This window comes from Emericellopsis cladophorae (genome assembly GCF_022114955.1).
Source record: "Emericellopsis cladophorae strain MUM 19.33 chromosome Unknown NODE_3_length_1261782_cov_116_963312, whole genome shotgun sequence".
Classification (NCBI taxonomy): domain Eukaryota; kingdom Fungi; phylum Ascomycota; class Sordariomycetes; order Hypocreales; family Bionectriaceae; genus Emericellopsis; species Emericellopsis cladophorae.
Genome location: NW_026250928.1, coordinates 896,567 through 909,664, shown reverse-complemented (window position 1 = coordinate 909,664; position 13,098 = coordinate 896,567). Strand labels below are relative to the sequence as shown.

At 59.6% G+C, this 13,098-nt stretch overlaps 6 protein-coding genes across 6 annotated transcripts; 4 read left to right on the top strand and 2 right to left on the bottom strand.

Annotated features, from left to right (window-relative positions):
• Positions 1-362: 362 nt before the first annotated feature.
• Positions 363-932, bottom strand: J7T54_008084 (60S ribosome subunit biogenesis protein NIP7; the record flags this gene model as incomplete). The annotated part of the gene is made up of 1 exon (XM_051502678.1): positions 363-932. One exon carries the CDS (start codon positions 930-932, stop codon positions 363-365), a length of 570 nt encoding a protein of 189 aa, XP_051365846.1.
• A 980-nt stretch (positions 933-1,912) lies between these two features.
• On the top strand, positions 1,913-3,074 carry J7T54_008083 (pectate lyase A-like protein; the record flags this gene model as incomplete). The annotated part of the gene is made up of 3 exons (XM_051502677.1): positions 1,913-2,395; positions 2,464-2,869; positions 2,932-3,074. The coding sequence occupies 3 exons, from the start codon at positions 1,913-1,915 to the stop codon at positions 3,072-3,074; spliced, it is 1,032 nt and encodes a 343-aa protein (XP_051365845.1).
• Positions 3,075-4,293: 1,219 nt separating this feature from the next.
• On the top strand, positions 4,294-6,816 carry J7T54_008082 (uncharacterized protein; the record flags this gene model as incomplete). The annotated part of the gene is made up of 2 exons (XM_051502676.1): positions 4,294-4,462; positions 4,520-6,816. 2 exons carry the CDS (start codon positions 4,294-4,296, stop codon positions 6,814-6,816), a joined length of 2,466 nt encoding a protein of 821 aa, XP_051365844.1.
• An 88-nt stretch (positions 6,817-6,904) lies between these two features.
• Positions 6,905-7,642, bottom strand: J7T54_008081 (uncharacterized protein; the record flags this gene model as incomplete). The annotated part of the gene is made up of 1 exon (XM_051502675.1): positions 6,905-7,642. The coding sequence occupies one exon, from the start codon at positions 7,640-7,642 to the stop codon at positions 6,905-6,907; it is 738 nt and encodes a 245-aa protein (XP_051365843.1).
• A 2,136-nt stretch (positions 7,643-9,778) lies between these two features.
• Positions 9,779-11,434, top strand: J7T54_008080 (carboxylic acid transport protein; the record flags this gene model as incomplete). The annotated part of the gene is made up of 2 exons (XM_051502674.1): positions 9,779-10,386; positions 10,438-11,434. The coding sequence occupies 2 exons, from the start codon at positions 9,779-9,781 to the stop codon at positions 11,432-11,434; spliced, it is 1,605 nt and encodes a 534-aa protein (XP_051365842.1).
• A 303-nt stretch (positions 11,435-11,737) lies between these two features.
• J7T54_008079 (uncharacterized protein) lies at positions 11,738-12,869 on the top strand (the record flags this gene model as incomplete). Its single annotated transcript, XM_051502673.1, has 2 exons — positions 11,738-11,910; positions 11,963-12,869. 2 exons carry the CDS (start codon positions 11,738-11,740, stop codon positions 12,867-12,869), a joined length of 1,080 nt encoding a protein of 359 aa, XP_051365841.1.
• Positions 12,870-13,098: the final 229 nt, after the last annotated feature.

Genomic DNA, 13,098 nt, shown 5'->3' with positions numbered 1-13,098 from the left:
CCTCTTGGTAGCCTTGGGAGGCTTGTAAGGATTTGACTGAAAACTTCCAGTGCAGCACAGGTGAACTTACCTGGCCTCAAAGTCCCCGACGATCCCCAACCTTCCCCGTGGGCGGAGAAGAGAGAAGGAAGGTTTAGAGTAGGTTCACGCAGAATCACTGCACCAGAGCGTTCAGAGGAACCTCGTTCAAAATGTAGTCGCGTCGAGAATCCACATTGAATTGCCATCAATTTGCCTACAGCGCAGGCCATGCCCATTGTAGTATGCCTAGCGAATTTTGCAACGCCATAACGCCATATGCTCTGAGAGTGAGTGCCTGTTCCCTTCTCTTGTCTCCTCCCCCTTTCAAGTGCGCCCAGGTTCTAGCCAGTCGAGAAGAGCGCATCCTCGTCACGCAGGTATTCTCCGCAGTCTGCTTGTCGGAAACACACGATACCGGTGGGATCGAGGCGGCGCGCCTCGATTGTGCTCCTTGCCGTGACACCAAAGCCCAGGGGCGTGTCCTCCATGGAGTAGACCACCACGCCCTGGTGCTCCGGGCAGTCCTCCGAGTACCGGCCGACGTGCGCCTTGACGACGTTGGAGCCGTAGAGGAAGGGCATGACGCCGTTGGGGCGGATCCAGATCTTGTGCCGGGCGTGGGGCGCGATGACGGGCAGCGCGGTGATGTGCATGCGGAACTTGCCCGTCTTTGTAAACTTGCCGATGCAGACGCCGAGCGAGAGGAGCTTGTCGCGCGAGATGGACGTGGCAATGTTGGCGAGCGAGAGGAGGACGTAGTAGACGCGGTTCTGGCCCGACAGGCGGAAGACGTAGCGGTCGGCGTTGGGGGTGTTGTCGAGGGGCGCGATGAGGTTCTTGAGAGAAGGGCCCGTATAGTCGGCGAGCTTCTTGAAGAGCGTCTGCGTCTCTTGCTCGGTGAGGGGCCGCATCTTGACGGTTCGGCGGTGGCTGCTGTTGCTGTTGCTGTTGCTGTTGCTGTTGCTGCTACTGAACGTGTGGTTTACGCTGCTTGCTGCTTGGAATTTTCTGGGATGCAGAAAAAAAGGCGCCCCACCATCAGTCGTTCAGTTCCGCGATTGGCGATTGGGGGTCTATGCGGAATTGCGCCGCTAGTCACGTGACCCTCATGGTCCCTCCTCCTGAGATGGGAGTCCTCGTTCACATTTCACGTGGGGATGAATGTCATCCTTCCATGTCATGTTGGCTCCTTCCACGGCGGTAAAACATTTCCACCAAATTAGCTGTTCAAACTATGGTGTGCGATGATTTGAACCTCGGCTTTCGAGTCCGAGATGCAGCATCTTCGACTCATGCCTGCTGCAGTGCTGAGCTGAACTTGGGGAAATGCAACCCTAGCAGAACGTGCGTCCCCTTCGTCTCCTGCTATGACGCTCGCGATTCCAGACCAAGTGAATCAATCCGGGCTCCGTCTTCCGGTACAGGTAGACCGGATAATGAGGAGGTTGCATGCCGCGTGCCGCACACCAAGTCCGGGGAAACATCCTCCACCATTCAGCACGCTTCCCCATGATTCAACCGGCTCTTAGTTTGGGGTAGGCCGGCAGACCCCGGTCATGCCAAATGATCTCTTCCTCTTGCAACCAGCTTTCACAAGATCAGCCGCGACTGTTGCCCTGGCTCGGCTGGCCAATCTTTCTTCCCATACGTGGAGCTCGAATCAATGCCCAGGGCGGCGAGGGGAACGCTTGCTGGGGGGATGCATTGGCGACAGCTCGTGCAAAGGCGCGCGAGATGTATCATACCATCGACGCACGACGGAACGATGTGGCCCGAACGAGAGCAGGAGGGTCTGTGTACGCGGACTACATAAATCACCACCTGTCAGCTCGTTCCAACATGTCCACACAGACTCTACAAGCAGTCAATAAGCTTAATCCTGTCCTCCACCATGCGCTTCGCAGTACTACTCAACGCCGCCCTCGTGTCGCTCTCCGCGGCCTCGCCCTTGAGCGGCAGCGCTGCCACCCTTGGCTTGGCCTCTTGGAACCTCGAGGGTTACGCAAAAGACAACCCGATCGGTCCCACGACGGGCGGCGAGGGCGGCGATACTGTCTACGTGTCCAATGCCCAAGACCTTCTCGAGGCCGTCAAGGGCGATGAGCCGCGCACCGTATACGTCAAGGGGGAGATCAGCCTGCCTGAGCGCCTGAGGCCCGGTCGAAACAAGTCCTTGCTGGGTGTGGGCTGGAACGCGCACATCAAGCAGAGTGGCATCACCATCAACGGCGTTGACAACATTATTGTGCGAAACTTGAAGATCTCCAAGATTTTGGACGCCGACGGCATTAGCATCAACAACTCGACACGCGTCTGGATCGACCACAATGAGCTCTACTCCGAGTTCAGCGCAGAGATTGGCCCGGACACATATGTGAGTCGCCAGCTGACATGACCTTTCCCGCTCTCACGAGCCCTGCTGACACGGGGGGGGGGTACTAGGACGGCCAGATTGACATCAGCCGCGCGTCCGATTGGATCACCATCTCCTGGAACTACCTCCACGACCACTGGAAGTCCTCGCTCGTGGGCAACAGCGACTCTCTCCGCGACGTCGACTTTGGCACGCTCCACATTACGTACCACCACAACTACTGGCGCAACTGCGGCACCCGCGGTCCTGCTGGCCGCTTCGGGCACCAGCACATCTACAACAATCTGTACGAGGACTTCCACTTCCAGGCCATCCACTCGCGGTCCGACAACCAGGTCCTGGTCGAGGCCAACGTTTTCAAGGGCGACACGGCCATCGCCCTGGACACGTACGGTCTTGTGATCCCCGAAGACAGCCCCAACACGTGTGTCTGCGGCGATGAGGAGATTGACGGGTTCGCCAACCTTGGTGCCAGTAAGTCTCAGCCACCAGAAGTGTCTCGTTCGAGAAGGGCCCGCACGCTAACAGCAACGCAGAGAACGACTGGGGCGGTTCCATTGTCAACATCACCCAAAAGGGCGACTTTTACAAGGCGGATTACAAGTTCAAGCTGACTCCCCTGTTGCTCGTGAAGCCGCTCGTCTGGCTGGGCGTGGGCGTTGGCAAGGTGTGGGTGTAACGTGCTCGCTGGTCCTGGGGGAAAAGAGTGGAAGCAGCGTTTGAATCGAAGAAATATGCTTTCCACACGTACCGTCCTGTCTTGAGAAACTCGTAATGGCGACCTTGTGCGCAACTGCCGAGTCAGCGCGCCGGCGCTTGGGGGCCAGAATCTGACTAGTAGTCATGATCTGGGGTAGCCGACAGGACAGTTCCTTGGGCAGACCCTTGTCTAGATATCCGTAATTGCCTCGCATGCCGCAGAACAGGACCGAATAGAAGATAGCTGAGTCTGCTGAAGAGTGTGCTAGCAGTCACGAGGCTACCTTCGGCCGCAGAAAACAGCGCAACATCTGGGGTTGACGAGGGGAGAGACGGCAGATGTCCGGCTGCAAAGGAGAAACTTCGGTCTGCTTCTTCAAGAAACGTCGAAACACATCATCTGCCGAGAGAGTCATACTAAGTGCCGACGTCCCGATGCCGTGGAATAGCTTGGCTTGGCCGCTCGGGGGAAGCCTGGACGCGCTTGCGGGGACCCCACAGCGTCTCCATTTCTTCAGCAGTCGGAGCGGTATGTTATGTCGCGTGAATCAAGTCTCGGTCGCTGACATGGCCACCACAGCCACTAGATTCGACGTTGTTGACGCTCGCAGGACAGCAGCAGCATGTGTAGCACAACTGGTTCTGCCCAGAGTGCCCGACCCTCGCGGCCTCGCCCTGGGCCAGGTTCGGCGGCGAGACATGACCTCGCCTTGGCAGTGGCCTCTGGTTAGACTACAAAGTATCGAAATGACGGTGTCGGGATCCCTGGCCTCCGGATCTCCGCATTGTTCTCCTCGCGTGGCTGCACCGTTGTCCGGGAACACACGTCGTGTAGGTTACTAGCCATGCTTAGTTGTGGACTTGTATTAGTCAACGGCCCCATGCAACCCAAGTGACCCAGCCCAAGAGTCTGTATTCCGCCCTAGATGACGCCAGAGCTCTCCGTATATCGACTTGGACCATCAGTCCCCCTCATCTGCTCAGTGTTCTCCGTGGAGTGTGTGGGGTTTCCTTTCGGGCCGTTCGTCGAGTATGGCTTCAAACTGCAGAGACGACTGGCCTTGGTGTGGGCAACATTGGTCTCTGTCAAGTATGTGGCATGGGGTTTTGGGGTCGAGACGACTACAAATAAGTGCACAAAGAGGCATCATCAAGTCTCTTTCGTCTCATCCTGCTCGCTTTCCTCTTCATCAACAAACATGACCAAGTCTCTGGCCCTGCTCCTGTCCAGCCTCCTCCTGGCACCTGTGGCGGAGGCCCAGGCCTACGATGCAGGAGAGAGAGGTGAAGGCGACTTCAACTGGGTGCAGCCTCCGAACACCACCATCCTTGGGCCTTACGGCCATTCACCTGCTGTGTACCCTTCTCGTATGTCCTTCCTCGGTCATCTCCCCCAATGCACATCCAGATAGCTAACTCCTCCAGCCAATGCCACCGGCACGGGAGGCTGGGAAGAAGCCGTAGCCAAGGCTCGGGACTTTGTCTCCCAGCTCACGCTGGAGGAGAAGGCCGACATGGTCACTGGCACGCCAGGCCCCTGTGTTGGTAACATTGTTGCCATCCCCCGACTCGGCTTCAAGGGCCTCTGTCTGCACGATGGCCCCCTTGCCATTCGCGTGGCCGACTACGCCAGCGTCTTCCAGGCTGGTGTCTCCGCGGCCGCCACATGGGACCACGACATCCTCTACCAGCGTGGCCTCGCCATGGGCGAGGAGTTCAGAGCAAAGGGCGCGCACGTTGCGCTGTCCCCTGTAGCTGGCCCGCTGGGTCGCTCGGCCTATTCCGGCCGCAACTGGGAGGGCTTCAGCCCCGACCCGTACCTGACCGGTGTCGCCATGGAGAGGACTATCCAGGGCATCCAGGATGCAGGTGTCCAGGCCACGCCCAAGCACTTTATCGGCAACGAGCAGGAGACCATGCGCAACCCGACGTGGTCCCCCAATGGCACCGTCACGGATGTCATCCAAGAGGCGCTGTCCTCGAACATGGACGACCGCACCATGCACGAGCTCTACCTCTGGCCCTTTGCCAACGCCATCCACGCCAAGGCCGCCAGCGTCATGTGCGCCTACCAGCGTCTCAACGGGTCGTACGCCTGCGAGAACTCAAAGGCCCTCAACGGCCTGCTCAAGACGGAGCTGGGCTTCCAGGGCTACGTCATGGCCGACTGGGGCGCCACCCACTCCGGCGTGGCCTCTATTGAGGGCGGCTTGGACATGAACATGCCCGGCGGTCTTGGCCCGTACGGCACCAACTTCAAGGCCGGGTCCTTCTTTGGCGGCAACATCACCTTGGCCGTCAACAATGGCACCGTCCCGGTCGACCGTATCGACGACATGATCATCCGCCAGATGGCCCCCTACTACTGGCTTGGCCAGGACGCCGAAGACTTCCCCACCGTCGACCCCTCCTCTGCTGACCTGAACACATTCAGCCCCCGGTCCACGTGGCTCCGCGAGTTCAACCTGACCGGTCCCGGCAGCCGGGACGTCCGGGGCAACCACGCCGGTCTGATCCGTCGTCACGGCGCGGAAGCCACTGTCCTCCTGAAGAACGAGAACAGCGCCCTCCCCCTCAAGGCCCCCAAGTCGATTGCCGTGTTTGGCAACGACGCCGGGGACCTGACTGAGGGCTTCTACAACCAGGTCGACTATGAGTTCGGCACCCTCATCGCCGGTGGCGGCTCGGGCACTGGACGCGCGACATACATTGTCTCGCCTCTGACTGCCGTCAACGAGCGGGCCCAGCAGGACGGCAGTCTCGTCCAGCAGTGGCTCAACAACACCCTCATCGCCTCGAGCGACATTCGCGACCTGTGGATCCCCGCCGTGCCGGACGTCTGCCTCGTCTTCCTCAAGACATGGGCTCAGGAGTTTACCGACCGCAGGCACCTGAGCGTGGACTATGACGGCGACGACGTGGTCGAGTCGGTGGCCGCGCACTGCAACAATACCGTCGTCGTGACGCACTCGTCCGGCATCAACACCATGCCCTGGGCCGACCACCCCAACGTCACGGCCATTGTGGCCGCCCACTACCCCGGCCAGGAGTCGGGCCACTCGCTCGTCGACGTCCTCTACGGCGACGTCAACCCCTCCGGCAAGCTGCCGTACACCATCGCCCTCGACGGCGCCGACTACAACGCACCCCCCACCACGATCATCAACACCACGGGCGTGTACGACTGGCAGTCGTGGTTTGACGAGAAGCTCGAGATCGACTACCGCTACTTTGACGCGCACAACATCTCCGTCCGCTACCCGTTCGGCCACGGCCTGTCGTACACCTCGTTCGAGCTGGGCCCCATCTCGGCCGAATGCGTCGTCGACAGTGCCTCCGTCACGTCGCTCCCCGAGCAGCTGCCCATCCAGCCTGGCGGCAACCCAGCGCTCTGGCAGACGCTCTACACCCTGTCGACGCCCCTGAAGAACACGGGCGGCGTCCCCGGTGCGGCTGTCGCTCAGCTGTACGTGACGTTCCCCGACTCGACACCCGAGGGCACCCCTCCTCGCCAGCTGCGTGGTTTCGACAAGCTCCTCCTCGCGCCCGGTGAGACCGGCACGGCGTCTTTTGATCTGATGAGGCGCGATCTCAGCTACTGGGACGTGGACCACCAGGACTGGGTCATCCCCGAGGGGGAGTTCACAATCAGCGTCGGATTCAGCAGTCGTGATCTGAAGCAGGTCGCTGTCATGACGCCCGTGGCTTCCAGCGAGATGTAGATAGATTTAACTTGGGGGGGGGATCAATCGAAGAATGTCGCAAACCTTTCCGAAGAGAAGCAGCATTTTAGAGGGGTAGAAGGCGTGTTCAATCGTTGCAACACTCCCGAAACACCCTCGCTGCCCAGCATGTGACGACGAGATCCAGCTCCTTGGCCTCAAGGTGGCGCCTCATCTCCAGTCGCGGACAGTGGCCTGGCGTGCGCACCTCGACGGCAACAACATTGCCCTCCGTGTCCTTCCACTCAATGTCGTTGCCCCGCTCCCTGCCAAGGAACCTCGCCTTCCTGCTTCGTCCGACCTCATAGTGCCCTTTGACGACACACGACATCCACCGCGAGCCCAGGGCGCCCGTGCTGCCCGTCATCTCCACCGTTCGGTACGACCAGGCTGGTCCAGCCTTACCGATCACTTGCACGTCGCTCCGGAGGACGGAGTAAAAGTCGTACAGGTGGCGCTCTTTGCCCCGTATCCGCCCCTCGCCCGCGGTGGAGCTGAGACGGTAAACGTCCTTGAAGATGGAGTACTCGGCCCGCAGGCCGTTGACGGGCGGTCGGTTCAGGTGGTAGAGGGGACGAGTGGGCTGCTCGGGGGTGTGGATGAGGGCGCCGTTGAGGATAAGCGTCAGCAGCCGCTCGCTGGCCGCCAGGGCAGGTGTCTCTGGGTTGGCCGTGTCGTACGAGGGTGGCCCTGGCTGGGACGAGGACGAGGAGGGTGCTGCCACTGGCGGCGGCGGAGGCGGTTGCGCAACAGCGTCCAGGTAGGAGGGCGGGGCGTCCGAGGGCGGTTCTGCGGAGTGCGAGGCAAGACCTTGCTTGGAAGCCATTGCCACGTGGGAGAGGCACCTCGGATCTGCGTTCGAGCGATGGGCTTGAGTGAATGAGAGAAATGCGTCCGCTAGAAGAGGTTTACGGTTCATCAAGGGTAGAGAGTGAGTTGCCAGTGCGCTGAGACGTGGGGCAGCGACCATGATGCCCGCCCGAGGCGCGGGGCATGAAGGCTACCCTATACCCGAACAGCAGCCTCAGCACTGGGCCATGGTGGCTTCAACTCTGAAGTTGTTGGTTGACTTTACCACTATAGCATGGTATTTCCATGGCTGAATCGGAGCTGCTATCGATCATCATGCTGCTCGCGTGATGTATCTCCTCAAGGCGACTGTGATTATTGCATCACTTACGTCTTGTACCTCGGGTATCACAAGGTAGCGACAGTGAAAACAAAGCCCAGCATGGATCGAACACAGGCGCGGCGGACTGGCTTATGTTCACGACACCAGTTGTGTCACTTTCAATGCACAAGCCTGCCGTCTCGTCTGAACATTCTCATGTACAAGGGGCGCGGGGAGCCCAAGTCCAGAGACGGCTGAGTGACGGTGGTGTCCGCCAAACAAGCTCCATGGATTAGAAACAAGCATAAGACAAGCTTCGTGGCTGCGACATGCCGAGCCCGCCCCGAACGGACGAGACGAGGCTCCCATGCAAGCTGCTGAATGTTTCACGGTGCGTGAGCCGCGCAAAGCGTGCACAGCACAATAGTCGAGCGGCGTCGTCAATAGCCCTCGCTCGCGCCCGATCCCCATGGCCATCGCAGACAAGATCTGTTGAATGACCGACACTTCATGGCAGCAGATTGACAAGATGGTGTGAACTCTCCGCAGCTCTTGGCAACTTGAACTCGGCACGCCGGCACAGGCAGATCCACTGATATGCGCGGGTGACGGCTTCACGGTTCACGGCTTTTGAGTGCTTCAATAATTAATCAGTTCACCTTAACATCACACGCAAAGAGACGTGCATGTCGGTTCGACAATGAGCACAAAGTTGAACTCCTCACCATTGACACGTTCCCACAATACATGGCGTTGGCTGGCAGCAACTGAGGTGCCCGATCTTCGGGATCGAGGAGAAGCACTGCTCTCGGAAGGCCATCGAGCACCCACTCGTTGTCTCGATGATGGATGGGTTGGTGCGGGCGCTCCCACAATGGACAGGCGAACCAACCCCGGATCGGCACTTGGTGCGGAGTACTCGAGCAACGGGAGCCTTTCTAGCTAGCCAGCCATCCTGGTTGATTATCTAGGCAACGATCCTCATGCACTGCGCTGCATCACGACTCGGGATATCCGTTCGGCACCTTTGTGTATGTGCTTGGAGCGAGCGCTCCTCATTCGACCTGTGTGTGGGCCGTAGACTGTAAGGGTCAGCACGGGTAGAATGTCGCCCAGGAGATCAAGATCTACGAAAGAAGCTCCTTGATGATGGTGTGCCGCCGGGCAGCCTACTCAACAGGACACTCCGTGATATGCACGATGAATTGGAGGCGTCCAGCACAGCAAAAGACAGCTAGCTCATTTTCTCCTTGATTCGCCAAATGTCATCATTGCCCTTGTGAGCCGCATGGATCGGAGGGTTTCGCATCATCTGCGAGTGCCGACAACGCGCTGCTTGCCGATCCTACCTACACCCACCCACAGACGCTTCAGAGTGAAGAGACATGCCACGCGCGCAGGCTAGCAAGCCCTGAGACTTGATGCGAATCCTAATCACAGTTCGGTGGCCTTGGTCTCGAAATACGAGAGCAGTGTCTCTAGCTCGTGTCACCGTCGCGGTGCTAAGCACGACCAGGGCGACTCTATTCTCAAGGTGCCTGTCTGCCTGCCTCGCGCACGCCGCATCCCGAAACTGCCACGCAGGCGAGCTGTGCTTGAGCCATCTATGCATCCATCTTCCCATGGAGGAGTGGAGGGCAGCTAGGACCATCTGGGCCGGTAGTAGGGGGGAAGGATCGGCGTTTATCTATCGTGAGTCTTGCAGCAGAAGAGCATAAGGTAGCTTGACCCCCTTCCCTCCTCCACCTTCTTCTTGTCTGTTGCTGTCTCATTGCACTTGAATTCTCCTCATTGCCCCCTCTTCCCCACGCGCGGTCTGACTGGGCTCATCTTTCCTATCATTCTCACGATATGGTGACCTCGACCAGCGAAGCCACAACCGCTGCTGCTGGCGGTGTCCAGGCTCCCAGCGCCAGCGTCCCGGCCGACCCTCTCGCCAAGGGTGTCCTGGCCACGGCCAAGCAGTCCCTCAAGGACCTGCTCATCTGGAAGCAGCGCGTCGTCGTGAGCAACAGGTATGGCGAGACCACGTGTGAGTGGCAGGAGCCCGACAAGTTCAAGAATCCCATCAGCCTCATGGCCCAGCTCACCCCCAAGGCGTGGCTCTTCTTCATCTGTGGCCTCGCCGCCTGGACCGCCGATGCGTTCGACTTTCACGCGCTGTCCATCCAGACAAAGAAGCTGGCCGACTACTACGACACGAGCAAGACGGATGTCACCACCGCCATCACCCTGACCCTCCTGCTTCGTTCGGTGGGCGCCGCCGCCTTTGGCTTGGCTGGTGACAAATGGGGCCGCAAGTGGCCCATGGTCGTCAATATGATCATCCTGGGCCTCTTGCAGATTGCCACCATATACAGCGCCACGTTCCAGCAGTTTCTTGCCGTGCGCTCCCTCTTTGGCCTCTTCATGGGCGGCGTGTATGGGAATGCGATTGCCATGGCCTTGGAAGAGTGCCCGTACGTCAAAGCCCGAGACGGAATGAGGCATCGACATGCTAACGCTGATAGGTCCAATGCGCGTGGCCTCATGTCAGGCATTCTGCAGCAAGGCTATTCCATGGGGTACGTCTTTGCGGCATGTGCCAACCTGGGCGTCGGCGGCGGGACGGACAGCTGGAAGACCGTCTTCTGGATCGCGGCCGGCATCTCCATCGGCGTCGGCCTCATCCGGATCGCGTTCCCCGAGTCCAAGCAGTTTGTCGAGGCCAAGAAGGCGGGCAAGAACAAGGCCAGCGTCGGTGCCTTTTGGCGCGAGTTCAGAGTCATGCTCAGGAACGAGTGGAAGATGTGCATCTACACCATCATCCTCATGACGTGGTTCAACTACTACTCGCACACCTCGCAGGACTCGTACACGACATTTATGCTCGTGCAGAAGGAACTGGACAACGCCGGCGCCTCGCGCGCCTCCATCCTCATGAAGGTCGGCGCCTGCGTCGGCGGCACCATCATCGGCTACATGAGCCAGTTCTGCGGGCGCCGCCGCTCCATCATTTTCGCGGCCCTCATGTCCGGGCTCATGATCCCCGCCTGGATCCTCCCGAACGAGGAGGGTTCGCTCAGCGCTACGGGCTTCTTCATGCAGTTCTTTGTGCAGGGTGCCTGGGGCGTCATCCCCATCCACCTGAACGAGCTGTCGCCTGTCGCCTTCCGCTCCTCGTTCCCGGGCGTCACGTACCAGATTGGCAACATGATCTCGTCCCCGTCTGCCCAGATTGTGAACGCCATTGCAGAGAACACGCTGATCAGCGGCCCAAGGGGCGATCGCGTCGAGGCCTATGGCCCAACAATGGCCATTGCCACTGCCATCATCGCCACGGGGATCGCTGTGACAACTGCGCTAGGCCCTGAGCGCCGGGGTCGCAGCTTTGAGGGTGAAATTGCCGGTCAAAGAATCGAGGCTGAGCGCGAGACGAAGGATATCGAGGCTGTCTCGCCGGGTGTCGAGGAGAAGGTGCCTGGGGCTGACAAGCAGTCGAGGAGGGCTTCAGATCACCCTTCCTAGGCATCTACCGCGGTCTGAGGACGTAATACATGTAGAAACGATGGGACCAGTCACGAATTCTTCCACGCGTGAATGAACAAGATCAAGTTGACTTCTGGAAGATGCTGTGAACGAGGAGTGAGAGACAGAGAGAGCCCCAACTCCAAGTGATCGCCGTATCAGCTGCCAAAGACGGTCTAGCGCCATTCCCCCAGCCCGCTGTCTGCAGCGTGGGGCGCTTGCCGAGTTTCCTCCCACCTTTCGTCACGGCGCTCGCGTCGCTCGTCATGGTCCAACGTCCTCACATCTGCCAACATCGCAATCATGGCCTCCAGCGCCGACAACTCCCTGACCGAGCAGACAGCCCCCGACCTGCGCCATGAGGTCAGGAAGCCTAAGAAGAAGAAAGTTCTCCTCATGGGCAAGAGCGGCTCGGGCAAGAGCTCTATGCGCTCCATCATCTTCAGCAACTACATCGCCCGCGACACGCGGCGATTGTGCGTCCCCTCTATCCTCCTTGAAGGCAGCCAGTACTGACAAGACACGCAGAGGCGCCACCATTGACATCGATCTCTCCCACGTCAAGTTCCTTGGCAACCTCACCCTCAACCTCTGGGACTGCGGCGGCCAGGAGGCCTTTATGGAGAACTACCTCTCCCAGCAGCGCGTCCACGTCTTCTCCAACGTTGGCGTCCTCATCTACGTCTTTGACGTCGAGTCCCGCGACGTCGAGCGCGACCTGGCCACCTACGTCGCCATCCTCTCCGCCCTGCTGCAGTTCTCTCCGCAGGCGCGCATCTACATCCTCATCCACAAGATGGACCTCGTCGTGCCCTCGTCGCGCGAGGCCGTCTACAACGACCGCGTCAATGCCGTTCGCAGCAAGACCATGGAGTATGCCGCCCACGCCATGGGCGGCCCTGCCGCCCAGGAGCTCGATCTAATCCCTTTTGCCACCTCCATCTGGGACCAGAGCCTGTACAAGGCCTGGGCCTCCATCATCCACGACCTCGTCCCCAACCTGTCCATCATCGAGCGCAACCTGGCCAATCTCGGTCTCGCCATTGAGGCCGAGGAGCTGCTGCTGTTCGAGCGCACTTCCTTCCTCGCCGTGTCCTCGTGGACGTCGCCCGAGGGCCAGCGGAACCCCACCGAGGACCGCCTCGAGCGCATGTCCAACATTATGAAGCACTTCAAGCAGAGCATCTCGCGCTTCACGGGGACGCCCCGGAATGCCGAGCAGTTCATCCGCATGGAGCACAAGGCCGGCATGCGCTTCAGCCTCTTCATCCTCAAGTTCACCACAAACACCTACCTCATGGTTGTCCTGCCGCCCGGCGAGGCAAGGTTCAACGCCGCCATGCTCAACTGCCAGATTGCCATCCAGCACTTTCGGTTCCTCGACGGACCGGTCGCGCAGCCACACGCACAGGCTGCTGTTAGTGCTGCCGCCTGAGGGAGATCCTGGTGTGGTACGTTGCATGTGCATTGTGCAGGCGTTTGGGAGGCACTGGCTATACCACTTTCTTGTTTGTTTCGCAGCGTCGCATGTTATGATATGACAAAAGGTCAGGTAGCGCGCGTTCGGTTAATTGAGTTTCATTCCATCATGCGGGTGGGAAGCATCTATTCGCCCTGTCTGGCCAGGGTGCTTCACCCCATAAGCTATAGCAATACTGTATCCC